Source organism: Carettochelys insculpta, chromosome 3, assembly GCF_033958435.1.
Source record: "Carettochelys insculpta isolate YL-2023 chromosome 3, ASM3395843v1, whole genome shotgun sequence".
In the NCBI taxonomy this organism is placed as follows: domain Eukaryota; kingdom Metazoa; phylum Chordata; order Testudines; family Carettochelyidae; genus Carettochelys; species Carettochelys insculpta.
The window spans coordinates 82561954-82579475 of record NC_134139.1 but is presented as its reverse complement, the minus strand read 5'-3'; the positions used below and the strand labels follow the sequence as shown (position 1 = coordinate 82579475).

At 42.3% G+C, this 17522-nt stretch overlaps 1 protein-coding gene across 1 annotated transcript in view; it reads right to left on the bottom strand.

Moving 5' to 3' along the window:
- The window catches only part of UNC93A (unc-93 homolog A), a 39685-nt gene that overhangs the window by 15396 nt on the left and 6767 nt on the right, over positions 1 to 17522 (bottom strand). Inside the window, exons 3-5 of the mRNA XM_074988676.1 lie at positions 17234 to 17463; positions 5834 to 5965; positions 1337 to 1554 (exon numbers count right to left, since the gene is read on the bottom strand). Of these exons, the coding sequence (XP_074844777.1) occupies positions 1337 to 1554; positions 5834 to 5965; positions 17234 to 17463 (580 nt within the window). The remainder of the gene's footprint in view (positions 1 to 1336; positions 1555 to 5833; positions 5966 to 17233; positions 17464 to 17522) is intronic.

The following is a 17522-nucleotide window of genomic DNA, read 5'->3' as shown; positions in this document are numbered from 1 at the left end:
TATTGCTATTCACCGATCAGTCTTGTTTACATGCCCCCTTCGAAGGAGGGGGGCTAGTGTGGACGAGCCCGGTAAGTCTGTTCTGTGCTATTTTTTGTGCATGCATGTGGAGTTGGGGGGTTCTGACTCTGCAGTAGCCCGTCACCCTGTATGGTTTTGAACACGTTGTGCGAGCAGCTCATGTTTTTAGTCAGACAGATTACAGAACAGACCTCAAGCTGCTGCATAGGATTCCACAGCGGGATTTAACTTCACAGCCTAACTTAGACTCCCGGGCTCACTCTGCCAATGGGTCTCAAATGTATTGATCATGCCCTCCCTCTAGCATTGTGTCTGTAGTAATTTTCCCCACCACCACACAAGTACACATGCCCATTTGTCAAAAAAATTAGCATGCAACTTTCATTAAATATTAAAAACAGTGAGGCATTGATTCAAACAGAGCCATTTAGGTATTTAGGAAATGCCATGTCATTCAACTCTGACTTGTTGATAGCAACACTGCTTTCAAAGCTGGGTGCCTGGCAAGAAGCGACTGCTTTCAGATTGGGGTGGCTGGAGGACTGTAGCAGCTGGCTATGCAGGGCACCCAACTTGGAAGGCAATGCTGCTGCCAACAACATCTCAGAAGTGAGTGGGGGCGTGGTGTATCCTGAGAAAGTCTGAAGTGTTCTGAAACTTACTATACTAATGACTCTGACAAAAACGTGAAAAACATGAGCCACAGCTAAGGGAAACCTGAGGAAAGAAAAGGCAACACGATAGCTTTAAAGAATATGAAAATTGTACTTGAACTGCTGATATTTTGGACCTGTTCCAGAACACAGGATGAGCTAATCAGCAATTGCTCAGTGTCCTGTAGTTACAAATTTAATTTTAAACATCTCCTAATTTTTGATTCAGTGTTGTTCTGCTTCCTGTAATAGGATTGACTTCTGTATTTCTAAAACTACCATTGATGCAATACTTAAAAAAAAGTCAATAACACTTTAATTTTCATTAATATGTTGATTTGTTACCAAACAGGTACAAATGTTATACCTAAGTCTAAGGACATAAAAAAAAACTTTTTGCTGTAAACGCAAAATAATGTAATCCCAGATTTTTTTTGTGTGGGGGGGGGGAATAGGGGAGGGTTGTAACTGCCAGTTTCCTGTATTTGAAGAACTCAGAGTTAATTCAAGTAGTCTTAGGTTTTAAGTTAGCCTGGCCAAGAATGTCTTCTTTCACTGAATATACCTCATTTTATTTTGAGTAATTATCTGGTAGATGAAATAGTAATAAGCAGAGGTAAATTATAGATAGACCAGGCATAACTAGGCCCATCCAGTCCTACCTTTGTATAGTCACCAGCAAGGAATGCCTGTTCAAACCCACTGTACATTGTCAGAGGAATTAGGAAACACTGTCGCTTATCTTTAAGATGCTGGAAGGTTGCTAGGAATGTGTACCAAAAGGACTGTGTCTGCATCTTTTCTGTCTCACTCTCTTCTTGATGGGATTTGATTTGATCCAGAAACACAGCAATCAGCAACACAGCTAGCACACCACTACCTGCAAAAACATAAGGAATGAAAACAGGCAGGAAGCCAAGAAAATGGCAACCCAGTGGATTTATTATTATTCAGATTTAGTGCTTAGTTCTGGATCACATGTTGGTGGCTGAAAGATTGGTTTAAATACAGCCTACCAGCCATTTCTGTCATTAATGACCCCTGATCTGAGTTCAAGTCTGCCACATGGCACTGTGCACCTCACAGCATTCCCTCAGCTTACGTGAGACAGATGTGTTATGACAGTGGCAAAGTCAGCTGCACCATTTTACATCAGAACATTCTCTCACTCTCCTCAGTCACGAAAGGGGTCTTAGGGAGGCTAGTGTGAAAGAGTTCCCTTTGTGTCTGTCAACAGTTCCTAGATCAACAAGGGATCGGCCACGTTCAGTGCCGAGATGTTAATGGTTAGTAATAATCATCCTAATGATACTTAGAAGTAAAATTACAGGCTTCAGGTAAAACTTTGGCCTTATTTTTCCTGGATCCCACTACAGATTCCTCTTTGACTGTTATCTCAAATCAGTGCCGATAGCTGACTAGCTTCTAACAATAATAGGCGCGTGTTACATGAAAAATGTTAGGAAGCAACTGTGTATAGCTTCATTAATCAACAAGGTGGTTGAACACCTAATAGAAAAACTAGAGATAATGGAGCACGTTGATAGCGTAGATGGCTATATACATATAGGGTCAAATATTCCTGTCAGAATTGTGTCATTCCACCAAAGTCTATAGAATTGCTTCAGTATGAATTAGAACAGAATTTTGCCCTACAATGTCTGAAACAGCAACAGATATTCATTCCTTTAATTAAAAACTCAGGGCCCCCTTATCTTTTTGCTATGGCGGTATAAATCAGAAATCATTCCATGGACATTTATGGAATGATAAAGTGAGCAGGGAATCAGGCCCACTGCTTGTTTTATGTGGTGCGTGTCCACCTGTCACTGTGATACTGTAGTTGTCGGTGTGCAGCTGCCTATCCATTACCTCAGAGCCACATGCAGTGTGCTTTTCAGATCACCTCCACATGCGGTGGCAGACTTACAAAACCACTAAACTTGCTTCTTAGATGTGTCCCTTTAAAACAGTGTTATGTTAATGGTCTCATTAAGGTGTTACATGTGTTCAGTTACTATTGGAGTGCAGCCATTAATGATGTGAGTTATTTTTAATTCTGTAGGGTGCAGAACAGTATTATAGATTTACCGCAGGGAAGCGAGCAATGGAAGGGAAATCAGGGGAAGCCTGCAGGATGAGTAGTCTACAAACTCCTCTCATGGACGTAGAGCAATTATTGCAGATTAACAGTTGGGAGGCTTATAAATATAAACAGAAAAGTCCACACTTTGATTTAAAAAAAAATACCAAAAAACCTACAGGAGAGCATAACTATTTATTGTCCTCTCCAGCCAAAAACTGCAAAATGCATAATCCGCAAATAAGATGAGGACACATTGAAAATATGGGTATGAATGAAATATTCAGACAGTTACCAAGGTAAGAAAGCAGCATCTCCTATTAAGAGCTTTGGAAAACTTGAGCTTGTTGGGGGTGGGGCCTGTGGAAGGCAGGATTACATTCATTTTGTGTGAGTAAAGGCTAGGGAACCACACTTAGTAATCAGATTTAAAATTAAAACTTTGTAGAAAGGTTAAATCTCTGCAGAAATATAGCAGCTCTAACATAGCTGAGATGAAACTCGGGGGGGCAGGATCCTTTCTCACTATCTCCTTCTTCACATTAAGCTTGGTGGATTTGAAGAGTTTGTCTGGCAGTACCTTTTCTTACATTGGCATAGTAAACACTCAGAGTTATCCCCACATGGAGAATGCATATAGCTCTAGAAAACAAAGTCCTGTCAGAAGGTGGAATGTGACATATAAGGCTGTCCAGAAGAAGGGAAGATTTCATTTACTCATTTTGGAATCAGATGCTTTCCTCCCTGATGTAAAATGTCTCTGTGAGTATTCTTTGTCTTAGGGCCTGGATTCCATCCCAAGTTGTTTCATTGGCTGCATTAGTTCTAACTGACACGTGCACTCTGAGGGGAAAAGAAGGTGTGAAAAGCAATACCTAACATTTGCTTCACGTGTTTCCTACAAGCAGGGGATGTCGTGCTGCATTATCCTTTTTCTTTTGTCAGCACCTACGTTCCGGCTTCAGATCTAACAAAACAGTACATTGGCAAAACCCAACCACACTGAGCCGGGCAGATTGTAATACTCTCCTTAGTCCTTACAATGGGCTTTTGCCTACATATAACTGACAAAATAATCACTAGACAAGTGTACTAGCTCTGGGCCCAACACGACTCCACTAGCTTGGGCAGTAGAAGGACCTTATGAGCTGCTTTCACATACTCCATCCAGTGTGGGGCTGTGGACATGGGGGTAGTACATATGATACCAGTATGCTGGTATCATGAAAGTGCTGCAATAGGGTCTGCTCCAGAGGGTAGAACGGAAGCTTTTAGTTCTCTCTCTCTGGCTAGAGGAAGAACATTTATGCCCAACCCTGAGTACATGGATATGCAGAATGTGTTGCAGGGCTGAATCAGCTGTCAGGATCTTTTTGAAGTGGTAGCAAATGTGTTTCAACTATTTCAAAACCCTAGTGTAGACAAGACAAACTGCATTTTATAGCTTCTGTCCTAGGATCCACGTCAATGAGCTAAAATGTGTTAAAGATATAACCTGCCCTGGTATGAATAGATTTTAAGCCCAGAAAGAACCATTATTATTTATTTGTATTATTGAAGTACTCTGACTTCCTGCTGCAGACAAGCCAATGATCTCCATGCAATAACTTCTGCACTAAGCCCATAGCTCATGACCAAGTTACACCCTATGTTTTAGGAAGACATTCAGTCTCAATTTAAAGATTTCAAGTGATAAAGTGTCTACCATACCTCATATTAAAATATGGGAGTGAACACTTAAAACACCTTTTGGCTGTGTCTACACTAGCCCAAAACTTCGAAATGGCCATGCAAATGGCCATTTCGAAGTTTACTTATGAAGAGCTGAAATACATATTCAGCGCCTCATTAGAATGCCGGCAGCCATGGCACTTCGAAATTGACGCGGCTTGCCACCACGCAGCTTGGCCAGACCTGGTTCCTTTTCGAAAGGACCCCAGCAACTTCGAAATCCCCTTATTCCTATCAATAAGGGGATTTCAAAGTTGGTGGGGTCCTTTCGAAAAGGAGCCCTGTCTGGCCGAGCCACGTGGCAGCAAGCCACGTCAATTTCAAAGTGCCATGGCTGCCAGCATTCTAATGAGGCGCTGAATATGTATTTCAGCACTTCATTAGTAAACTTCAAAATGGCCATTTGCCTGGCCATTTCGAAGTTTTGGGCTAGTGTAGACATAGCCTTTATGTTTAGGCACATCTAGGAAGACATGTTCCATTGGGCTACACCTACACAGCAAAGTTATTTTGACAAAACAGACATTATTTTGAAATAACTTTGCAAGCATCTGTACTATGCACACACTAGTTCAAACTAAATTTGAAATAGTGGGTGCATTATTTTGAATTTTGTAAACCTCATTGCAGGTGGAATAACGCCTATTTTGAAACTATTTCAAGATATGAAATAGCGCTATTTCAAAAGGGGCCAAAATTGCTTTCAGTGGCACTAATTTGAAACTGGCATTATGTGCCCAGACATGCTATTTCAAAATAGCTTCTGTTTTGAAATGTTGCTATTTTGAAATGCATTCTTGTGTGTGTAGCTCTTTTATTTCTAAATAAACTATTTCAGAATAACTATTCAGGAACGGATTATTCTGAAATAACGCTGCTATGCAGGCATAAGCTCTGGGGCCAAGGGTGATTCAGGGAGGAAAGATCTGTAATGAGTTGTTTTCAACCCTGTTAGAATCATAGAAAGCCAGAGCTGGAAGGGACCTTTCTCTTTGTCAGCTCAAATTGGAGGGGGAAACTGGAAACATGCTCTGTAAGGCAAAAAAAGCAGTCCTGTTGCACTTTAAAGACTAAGAAAATAGTTATTAGGTGATGAGGTTTTGTGGGACAGACCCACTTCTTCAGTTCTGGATGTGAAGAACTGGGTTTGTCCCACGAAAGCTCATCACCTAATAAATTATTTTGTTAGTCTTTAAAGTGCTACAGGACTGCTTTTTTGTTTTGTGTAGATACAGACTCACATGGCTACCTCTCTGTAACTGTGCTCTATAAGGGCATCCTTGATTTCATTTCTATCCAGTTTTCCCATAAGTGACGTTTGGCTGAGACTCCTGGAAACACATACCTGTGTAAACACCCAGTAGGGTATAGATTAAAGTCTTGTTCGGCCCACTTGATGCAGTAGTGTTAGCTGTAGCACTGGTCATGCAGTCATATGCGCCACAGCAACTCAGGTCTTCTTCAGAGACTTCTGCCACTTAAGTGACCCGGAAAACAAAGACAGAACATAAGGTAGGTCAGATAAGTACAGTTAAAAGCAAAAAGTAGAAATGGATTCAAGTAACAAAGGATGATCATAGATCCAAACTTCCCCAAAATTCAGCAATACTCTACTTTAGCCATTTATAAAGATGGGACGAGCTACAGAGTTTGAATCCTGAGTTGTGCTGCTCCAAAATTTGGAACTGTTCTTAGCTGAAACTTTGGTTCATGCTATCTTTAATCCTTGTAGGGGCAGGGGCATGCTTTCTTAGGGCTGATGTCACCCTGAAAAAACTTGAAGAACGTTCACAGTTCAATTCAACACTGGTTGGGTTTTTTTTTTTTTGTTTGTTATTTTGGGGTTTTTTTGTGCTTTTTACTGAACGCCTCATTTAAATTTGTTTGGTCTGCAAAACAATGCTGGAAATATGAAAAAGAGACTTCCCTAGGAGATTTCTGTCTGGGTCACAGAAATACGGGAATGGGCGCTTTTTCTGAGATGCTGCACTTTGGAATGCTTGTTACAAAAATACAAGTTAAATGAAGAGTTACCATAACTGAACTTTCAGAAAAGAGGAAATCCCTGAGAGGAAGTGTGTATCTGTATCAGTATCTTCCAACTCACCCTGTATTAGGCTGTGTCTACACTACAAGATAAAATCAATTTTATTAAAATTGATTTTTTAATGCTGGGTTTTATCCATCTGATTTTGAGCAGCTTCATCTTCCCACATGCTCCCCACAAAATCAACTTATGCTGCAACACACAAGTAGTGTAAGTGAAGTTTAAATTGGGTACTGCAACAGTGTATTGTGGGAACCTGTCCCACAGTTCCCTGAGCCCTGTTGCATTCTGGCCCCACAAGTAGATGTGGGTATATGATGACATCTTCCCACATTTCATTCTCCTCTTCCCCCTGCCATGTTAAATATGTCTAAGTAGACAAGGTTGCTACACTGAAACTCGAATGAATCATTCACAGTTATGGCTCAGGGCAGCTAAAAGACAGTAGACTTTTGGCAGCCACAAAAATCATGACCACCCACAGAGAACCTTTCAGGAACTTGAATCTGGATTTAGGCCTCCTGCGAAAGAAGACCCTTATGTTTAAGTAGACATGGTTGCTACACTGAAATTTGAATGATTTATGAACATAAGAACGGCCGTACTGGGTCAGACCAAAGGTCCATCCAGCCCAGGATCCCGTCTGCCGACAGTGGCCAATGCCAGGTGCCCCAGAGAAGGAGAACAGAAGACAATGATCAAGTGATTTATCTCCTGCCATCCATCTCCTGCCCTTGTACTGAAGGCTCGGGCACCATACTTTACCCCTGGCTAATAGCCATTTATGGACCTAACCTGCAAACATTTATCAAGCTCTTTTTTAAACCCTAATAGAGTCCTGGCCTTCACAGCCTCCTCCGTCAAGGAGTTCCACAGGTTGACTGTGCGCTGTGTGAAGAAAAATTTCCTTTTATTCGTTTTGAACCTACTACCCATCAATTTCATTTGGTGTCCCCTAGTTCTTGTATGATGGGAAAAGGTAAATAATTTTTCTATATTCACTTTCTCCACACCATTCATGATTTTATATACCTCTATCATATCGCCCCTCAATCGCCTCTTTTCCAGACTGAAAAGTCCCAGTCTCTCTAGCTTCTCCCCATATGGGACCCGTTCCAAACCCCTAATCATCTTAGTTGCCCTTTTCTGAACCTTTTCTAATGCCAATATATCTTTTTTGAGGTGAGGAGACCACATCTGCACACAGTACTCAAGATGTGGGCATACCATAGTTTTATATAGGGGAAGTATGATATCTTTTGTCTTATTATCTATCCCTTTTTTAATAATTCCTAATATCCTATTTGCTTTACTAACTGCCACTGCACACTGCATGGATGTCTTCAGAGAACTGTCCACTATAACTCCAAGATCCCTTTCCTGATCTGTCGTAGCTAAATTTGACCCCATCATGTTGTACGTGTAATATGGGTTATTTTTTCCAATGTGCATTACCTTACACTTACCCACATTAAATTTCATGAAAGAGTTACAGCTCGGGGTGGCTAAAAGACCCCAGACTACAGCCAGGTTTGGACCTGGAAAAGAAGATCCTTAGGACAGGCTTATTCCCCACTGCAAGCCTTACTTCCACAACTGTGGTAATTGTATAGCTAATACATTGCCTTCATTGAAACATGTATGGCTCGGGGAGGCTAAAAGACCCCCAGCTATAGCCAGGCCCCAAAAATTGTGACTGCTGAGGGAGACTTCTGCTGGACAGCTAAAAGGCCCCTGGCTACAGCCAGCCCCAAAAAACATGACCACTGAGGGAGACTTCCCCGAAACGGCTAAAAGACCCTGGGCTGCAGCCAGCCCTGAAAATTGTGACCACGAGGGAGACTTTCCTCCGAGTGGCTAAAAGAACCCTGGCTACAGCCAGCCCCAAAAATCATGACCACCAAGGGAGATGTCCCCTGGGCGGCTAAAAGATCCCCAGCTACAGCCAGCCCCCAAAAATCGTGACCCTCACCTCGTGCAAGCTGCCTGGCACCTTGCGCAGCACGTCCTGTTATTGGTTTGGGATCAAGCCACATGATGTGTCTGGGCGCAGGAATGTTCCAGACTGTGTGGCGCCTCCAGGGGAAGGGAAGGGAAGGGATATGGGAGTCAGAACAACATGTAAACAGATGAAAATAAGTTTCTCATCCTACCAGACAAGCACGACCCCCACCCACAGCCTAGCTGACACATGGTACAGGAGGCCAGAGGCTCGCACCAGGCAGCACAGAAAAAAAAGACAGCTAGCAGGTATACACAGACCGACAGACCCCACAGCTGTGCTACTAGCAAAGCAAAAAAAGATTTTTCAGCTTCTCATGACCCTACAGCCATGGGCTCTCAAGTGCTGAATTGTAACGGTCTTCCTGTTCCCTAATTCCTCTGCACTCGAGAGCAGTGGAAATGTAAGAGGCCAGGTCGGAGAACTGCAGGGCATTGTGGGGCACATTTGGGATATCTGCGGAGGCTAATGAATTCATTTTAAAGACATGGTGCTTCCTCACTACCCTTCATTCAGAATTTTAAATTCAAACTGAATGCTACAGCCAGCAGGTTACTATGATTTTAGAATTTTGATATTATGTTGACTTCAGTGGTCCATAAATTGAGCTAATAGACAGAAACTTGGAAAAATCGGGCTAACACTTAAAATTGATTTTATCTGATTTTATCTCATGATGTAGACTCAGCCAAAGTGTGTTATATAATATACAACATGACTTGGTAGACACTGATTCAGATACACTCCCTCTCAGGGGCATCCTCTTTTTTGAAAGTTCAAATATGGTAACCATAGTTAAATGAGTTGTCCTGAACCTCAAAAAAAAAAGAAAAAAAAACAGTGCAAGTTCTGAGCAAAGGTTGAATAGGTGAGGTTCTTAGTTTGTCCAAACTGGTCCTCCCATCTCTTATCATGTATTTCCAGTGCAGCAGCAGAGCTGCATCTACAATAGCAAGTTCTTTGGAAAGATTTTTCAAAAAAAAAAAGGAGGTTCTTTCGAAAGAGCCCATGGAGCGTCTACACACAAAAAGCATTCTTGCAAAAGTAAATCATAAGAATGTGGCACTCCTTTCAAAATCACTCTTCTTTTCCCATTTCAGGAAGCATGCCCCCTTTCGAAAGCTTCTATAGAAAGAAAACGTGTGTAGACACTCTGCAGGGCCCTTCTTTTGAAAGAACAGTCTTAATTTTCGATCCCTGGCCCATTCTTTCAAAAGAGTGTGGGGCTATGTGGACACTCTCTTTTGAAAGAGCAAACCACTCTTTTGATCCGCTTTTTGGTGTGTGGATGCATTCTTTTGAAAGAAGTCCTTTCGGAAGAGATCTTCCAGAAGAGCTTCTTTTGAAAGCTCTTTGTAGTATAGCCATAACCTATAAATGGTCCTAAATCAGTAATCACAGGCCTGAACTCAGTCTCATTTTTTGAGTAATTGAAGTTCACAGAAGTATCTGGATCTCAAATTTTTCTAATGGGCCAAACCAAAACCCTGGTTTTGGAACATCCCTAAGGGTAGATCTACACAGCAAAGTTACTTTGAAATAACAGCGGTTATTTCAAAATAACTATCCTAGCATCTACACAATGCAACTGCTGTTTTGAAATAATTTTGAAATAGCTATTGGCTTATTTCAAAATTGGTAAACCCCATTCTATGGGGAAATAGCACCTATTTCAAACTAGGTCCTTTTAAGACAGGGAGTAGAGCTGTTTCAAAATAAGCCATACTGCATCTGAGAGCTCTATTTTGAAAGAGGCTGTATGGCTACAGTTACCTTACAGCGACCTGACAACAAAACACACCGTCGGAAAAGATTTCCTGACAAAACTTCTGTCAACAGTACGGCCACACACAAAAGGCAATCAGCAGAGTGCTCTGCTCTGTCGACGGAGTGGCCAGACTTGCCTGGCTGCTCTATCAACAAAACAGGCACCCAGAAGCACAGCAGACAGGGCTGCCCATTGTTCTGGATGCCCCGTCTGTTGAGAGAAGGCCCCCCCAGACCATTCACACAGCTTTTTTGTCAACCGAATCTGTCGACTGAAGCATTATGCCTTACAGCTGAGAGGCAGAATGCTGCCAGCGAAAGTGCTGAGTTTTGTCGACAGACTGTCAATAGAACACATTTTGTGTGTGGACATTCCGCCAGTGTTGTTGACAAAACGAGGGTTTTGTTGGTAAAACTTGCTAGTGTAACCATAGCTGATGGGTGTAGATGCTATGTTTGAAAATAGCTAAGTGCTGTTTCAAAAGACACTTTTGTGCGCAGCAGCTTTACGTTGAAATGAGTTATCCTGGAATAGTTTATTTTGAAATAAGGCTGCTGTATAGACATACCCTAACTTGGGTATATCTAAATTCTTCACTTGGGATCCACTGCAGTTTAGTTTCTATACTTGTTATAGCAGGGAGGACAGTGGACAAGGGTGCCAAAAGTAGTACCCAGGCAACATGAGTTCTCATCAATACTAGCTATGTAATCAGTTTTCTGAACCTTAGTTTTTCAGTTGGTAAAATGGAGCCAGTGATGCTTGCCATTCATTACAAAGTACTTTGAGCTCTATGAATGAAAAAAGATCAAAGTATTTTTATTAATTAGTTTGTTAAAAAAAAAAGACTTTGGGATCCTTCTGGATGGATGGCACTGAAGAAATAATATTAAAGAATGAGCTAACATATGTGGTTGCTCCTAGCACTTCAGGAGAGGAAGGAGACTCTGGCGGTAGTGTTCTTCTGAGCAGTACCCTTCTTTATTCTGCTCCCTCATGGAATTTCAAATTCCAATAGCCCTCTGTCTGGGAGGGCAATTTTGAGACCCTCTATTTGGATTAATCTGGATGATACTGAGCCAGAATCCATCCCTGCAAAGAACCATTTCTTCCTGATCTTTGTATGTGTGTAAATACATTTGAAACGAAACCCACTCCACTTGGCTTTGCTTTCTTAAATCCTATAAATCCTATGCTGAGCATATGACAGTTCGCCCTCCCCCGCCACACACAGTCGCTCTGTAACACCATGCTAATTCCCTAATGTACTCGTTACTCGTTATATGAATGCAAAATAGTCATCAAAATTGTGAATCTGAATAGGCCATACATGCCAGGAAAAAGAGAGCCTCAAAATTAATTCAACAGCTTTCATCGCAAAGCTTGGCAGTTCATGAATAAGTGGGAATAAAGTTTATCTAGGTTGACTCCTTACTTAATTAGGTTTGTTGTGTGGCTATTTTAAACATTAATTGCAGTTGCTTTGTTTTTATCACAGCTTTTAGTCTAAACAACAGACATGTGCCCCGGCTGTTTATTGACCACGTTCACAAATCAAATTTACCCTCAGGACAAGTCTACACTACATTACTACATTGGTGCAGCTGCATGGATGTAAGAAGCAGACACTATGTCAGTGGGAGAGTGTATCTGGCTGACATAGAGCCAGTATGAATGGTGCAAAACTTGTGTCACTGTGGGGCCCGGGAGCTTTTTCACATCCCTGAACACCATAATTTATATTGACTTAGGCCTGGTCTATACTAGGGAACAAAGTTGATCACAGATACGCAGTAGCTGCACATTAGCTTAGCTAGAATAGATGTAGCAGAATTTTATATATAATTGACTTTCTGCCCAAGTGTAGATCAGTCTTTGGAGTCACACTGACTGCTTTTACTCCATGCAATAGCATGGAGTACTCAGGTCAGTCTCAGCCCAGAGAGATCAATTTTGCTGCATCTTAAACACATGGCAAATCAAACTGCCAAAGACTGATCACGGTACATTGAATACCCGGCAAGTATAGACATACTGTTAGGCAGTAGTGCAGGTGCGCTGTGAAGTAAAAGTTAACAAAGTGAATAAAGTGGTCACCTTGCTATGGCCAGCGGCCATATTTGCATAGCTTTGGACCAGCAGAACTTCAGGAAAATGATTGTAGTCTAGAAGCATGTTCATTAAATCAGGGTCAGCTCTTCGTTTTGTCCCAGACCCGTTATGTTATTCTGAAAGCTTAAACAGACTATAAACGTCCCTCAGGGAACAGCTCTGGTAACAAAGGGATTCTCCAGATGACACAGACCTACCTCAGTAGTTCTACATCATTGCCTGACGCTGCACTCTGGCTATACTCAGCTGCTACAAAGCCCCTTGTGGAGTAATGTATGATGTAGAGCAGTCCTGAGGCTTGGGAGTGAAAAATAAAGCTAGAACTCGATAAAGTTTTCAACTCTATAGCTGTGTCTACACTTGACAGAAAACTTCAAAAAGGCCATCCTAATGGCCAAATTGAAAAATACTAATGAGGCACTGAAATGAATATTCAGTGCCTCATTAGCATGCTGCTGGCTGAAGTGCTGCAGTTTGGTCACTCACGGCTCGTCTACACAGGGGTCCTTTTCAAAAAGACCCTGCCAACATCAAAATCCCCTTATTCCTGTCAGCTGAATAAGGAGATTTCGATGTTGGCAGGGTCCTTTCGAAAAGGACCCCCATGTAGAGGAGCCGCAGGCGATCAAACTACAGCACATTTGAAGTGCTGCTGCCAGTGGCATGCTAATGAGATGCTGAATATTCATTTCAGTGCCTCATTAGTATTCTTCAATTTGGCCATTAGCATGGCCATTTCTAAGTTCTTTGTAGGTGTAGATGTATCTTATAAGGCAAAACCTGGTGCTCGTACTGCTCATGTGCAATAGCCTAGTGGTGGTAAAATAGGGTACTTCAGCAGTATCAGGCCTGGCTTCCAGCTGTGCTGAGGACCCACATCTCTAAAGTCAGTAGATGTTCGGCACCTTTGGAATTCAAGTCCCAAATGGTGCTACAGGTTGAACCTCTCGGCTACATCTACACTGGAAGCATCTGTCTACAGAAGTTACTGTCAGAAGAGATGTTCCAACAAAACTTCTGTCAACAGATCCTGTCTACACATAAAAGTGGATTCATCTTTTGAGCTGCTCTGTTGACAAAAGGGTCCCCCGGAGTGTCGACACAGCTTTTTTCCCCCAACAGTTTCTGTCTACGGAATGCATTTTGTGTGTAGATGCTCCACAAGTTTTGTCTATAAAACCCCAGTTTAGTGTAGACATAGCCCTCTAGTTCAGAACTTGTGATCTGGCATGGTTTTAGTTAGCAGACAACTACTTATCATGGGTGTGGCCAAGTTTCCCATGGTCCCATCAAGTTTCCTTACAGACACCAGTCCTGTCTCAGTGTTCTGTGCTGTTATTTAGCTGTAATTTACCCCTAAATGTCTTCTAAGAGACCAGTAAAAAATGGAAGTGTTGGTGATGCTGCGAGACAATAGTGACCTTCTGTGGTCCAGCAAATTATCTGGTTTGGCACTGGTCAGGGCCTGAGGGTGCCGGATTACGGAGGTTTGACCTAAAGTAGGAAGGGGAGAAGCAAAGGAATGTTGTATTTTATACGTGGCTATCGCCATTACAACTTTATCTCCCATGTCATTCCCTTGTGATGCAGCCGAGCGGCATGTCATGCCCTCCCTGAGATATTACGGGAACCTCTGCTTTCAGGAGATGGCTAACTATTGTGAGGTGCTTGGCCTAGTTTATAAGGGTGAGTGTGGGAAGGAAGTCTGAATTTTGAAGATTTTATTCCAAATGAGCACATTTTACATTTCCCCCTCTCCATCTTGCTTCAATAAAAACAAACAAGGTTGGTGCTGAGAAGTACATGAGCATACCATTGTAGTATGGTGTGTCAAAAGAAAGGCTAAGAACTGAGGGATGTCTCCCCAGCAAAGTTATTTTTTAATAATGGCTACTATTCCAAAATAACTCTGCGAGCATCTACACAGTAAAACTGCTATTTCGAAATAGTGGGCAGCTTACTTTGAATTCTGTAAACCTGATTCTACAAAGAATAGCACCTATTCAGAAATACATATTTCAGAATAGGGGCTGTGTAGGCAGAGAATAGGGGCTATTTTGAAATAAGCCACAGTGCCTACCGGGGCTTAGATCTGAAATATGCTGTATTGTGTGTGGACGCTCTATTTCGAAATAGCTGAGTGCTCTTTCTGTACACATTTTGGCTGCGTCTACACTTGCATTCCTCTTTTGAAAGAGGCATGCAAATGAGGGAAATTGAAAATACAAATGAGGTGCATATTTACATATCTGGCACCTCATTTGCATATTCTTTCAAAAGAAGAAAAGCAGGGTAGAAGCGGCTCTTTGGAAAGTAAACCCCATCTTTGGGAGAACCCTTCTTCCCTTTTTTATGAAGCTCTTCTGAAAGAAGAATATGCAAATGGAGTGCCAGATATGTAAATCTGCACCTCAGTTGCATTTTTTTGTTTCCCTCCTTTGCATGCCTCTTTCAAAAGAGGAGTGCAAGTGTAGATGCAGCCTTTATGTGTAGATGTGCTTATTCCGAAATAACACAGCCTGAATGACCTGAGATCAGAGTTCAGTCTCACCTGTGCACAACATGCCTCCACATCAGGGTGAGAATGAGGCAATGGTGGGAAGTTTATACTGGGCCTGTTTTCACTGTTTAGATAAAAACAGCTTCAGACTTGAGAGCTACTAAGTTATCTTCTTTCACAAGTACAGCAGTCACTAAAATCCAAAGAAGCCAGTCGATGAAATAAAAGCGCAGGCCCACAGAAGCAGCCTCAGTGTTTTAAGCTAAATGTGGGAATGTAAATGTGAGAGTGGGGGAACCTCGTCAAAGTGGCTCTGCCGTACATCTGTGAGCCACAATGCAATTAAAGACTAGTGAGAATAGATATCTCCATTGCTTTGCACCTTGTGCTGGTGCTAATTACTCTGATTTGGTAATGAGTCATATATTCGCCTTGCTCAGGGGCAAAGGACTGGAGTACAGAATCAGACCCATTCTCCACTCTGTTATACAAGTCTTGCCCAGGATTACTTCAGTAAGGCCGTGGCTACACTACCCCTCCCTTATGGAAGGGGCATGTAAATTACAGTTGTTCAGAAATGCAAATGAGGAGTTGATATGAATATTCAGCACATCATGTGCATAATGGTGGCCACACAGCCCATCAAAAGTGCTGATTTCGAACTCAAAATAGTCATGTAGCCAGGATGCCTTCAAAAGCGTGCCCTGATTTCAAAAAATTTGAGAAGCTATTTGGGAAGAAGCTATTTCAAAATAACACATCTCCACACAATGCATTTCAAAACGCAGTTGGCTATTTCAAAATAGAGCATCTACACACAACAGAGCCTATGGTAACATACAAAAACCTGTAGGAGAACACTTCAATCCTCCTGAACACTCAGTAACAGATTTAAAAGTAGCAGTCCTACAGCAAAAAAACTTCACCAACAGACTCCAAAGGGAAACTTCAGAGCTAAAATTCATTTGCAAAGTTGACATCATCAACCAAGGATTGAACAGAGACTGGGAGTGGCTGGCCAGTTACAAAAGCAGTTTCTCAGCTCTTGATGTTCACACCTACACATTAACTACTGATAATGGGCCACATACTCCCTGACCAAACTGACCTGATTTCTCCTCTCGGGCTACGTCTACACTAGGGGAAAACTTCGAAATGGCCACATTAATGGCCAAATCAGAGAATACTAATGAGACACTGAAATGAATATTGTGTGCCTCATTAGCATGCTGCCAGCCACCACACTTCAGAAGTGCCACATTTCGCTCGCACGTCTATGCGGGGGTCCTTTTCGAAAGGACCCTGCAAACGTTGAAGTCCCCTTATTCCTATCAGCTAGTGTAGATTTAGCCTTGAGGTTCACGACTCCACATTAACTGCTGATAATGGGCCACATCCTCCATGACTGAACAGACCTTGTCAACTCTTCCTCTTGACTGGGACTCCCTCTTTTTCATAAGCCTATATTTAAACCCTCCTCTGGAACCAGCCCCCCCGGGCCCCGACTCATGCATCTGACGAAGCGGGTCTTTGCCCATGAAAGCTTCTGCTCCAAAATATGTGTTAGCCCATAAGGTGCCACAGGACTTCTTAGCTGCGTCTACACGTGCACGCTAACCTCATGAGGAGATAGGAATAGCGCCCTACTTCGACGTTCAACGTCGAAGTAGGGACCGTGTAGACGATCCACGTCCCGCAACGTCGAAATTGCTGGGTCCTCCATGGCGGCCATCAGCTGGGGGGTTGAGAGATGCTCTCTCTCCAGCCCCTGCGGGGCTCTATGGTCACCGTGGGCAGCAGCCCTTAGCCCAGGGCTTCTGGCTGCTTCTGCGGCAGCTGGGGATCTATGCTGCAGGCACAGGGTCTGCAACCAGTTGTCAGCTCTGTGGATCTTGTGTTGTTTAGTGCAACTGAGGCAGAGAAGTTAGGTCACTTGTCTAAACTATATATGGCAATTCTGCCAGAGTGTGGGTTAGAACACAGGAGTCCAGAGTCCCGTGTGAATGTTCCAGTCAGCAGATATTTCTGCCTCTCACTGGCATTGGGTTTAAGCACTAAATCTAAATAACCTCAAAATCAGTTCAATTATCATCCATGATTAAACTTGCATTTTTAGAAATGTCAAATACACTTGACTTTACACCCCAAAACATCCATGAAATTGCTTCTGTATTCTTCTGCGTGTCTTTTTTTAACCTAGTTTGGAAAAGGTAGACTTTGAAAGCAATACTTATTTTCTTTAAGAAACCGTGCATGATGGAAAGGTGGAAGAAGGTAATATTATACTTTAGATGTTTAGATATACATATATATTACCTTTGGTGTTAGTCTGTCCAAATATCAAAGACGAAATAAGATTTCCCCAGACTCCAGAAGACTGGAATATGAGAAAGAAGATCCCAAAATACTGATTGATGACATCTCTTCCAATTTTCCCCGCCTTTTGGCCATATGAATTGCCAGCTATTGTGAGATAGGTGCATTTAGCTGACCAGAGAGGGGCTCCCCCAAGTCCCAGGATCATGGAGGTAGGGATTAGCGTGTACCTGCCAAAGAATATTTTATTTAGCATAGATTTGTGTCTGTTTGTCCATCTATCTGCCCT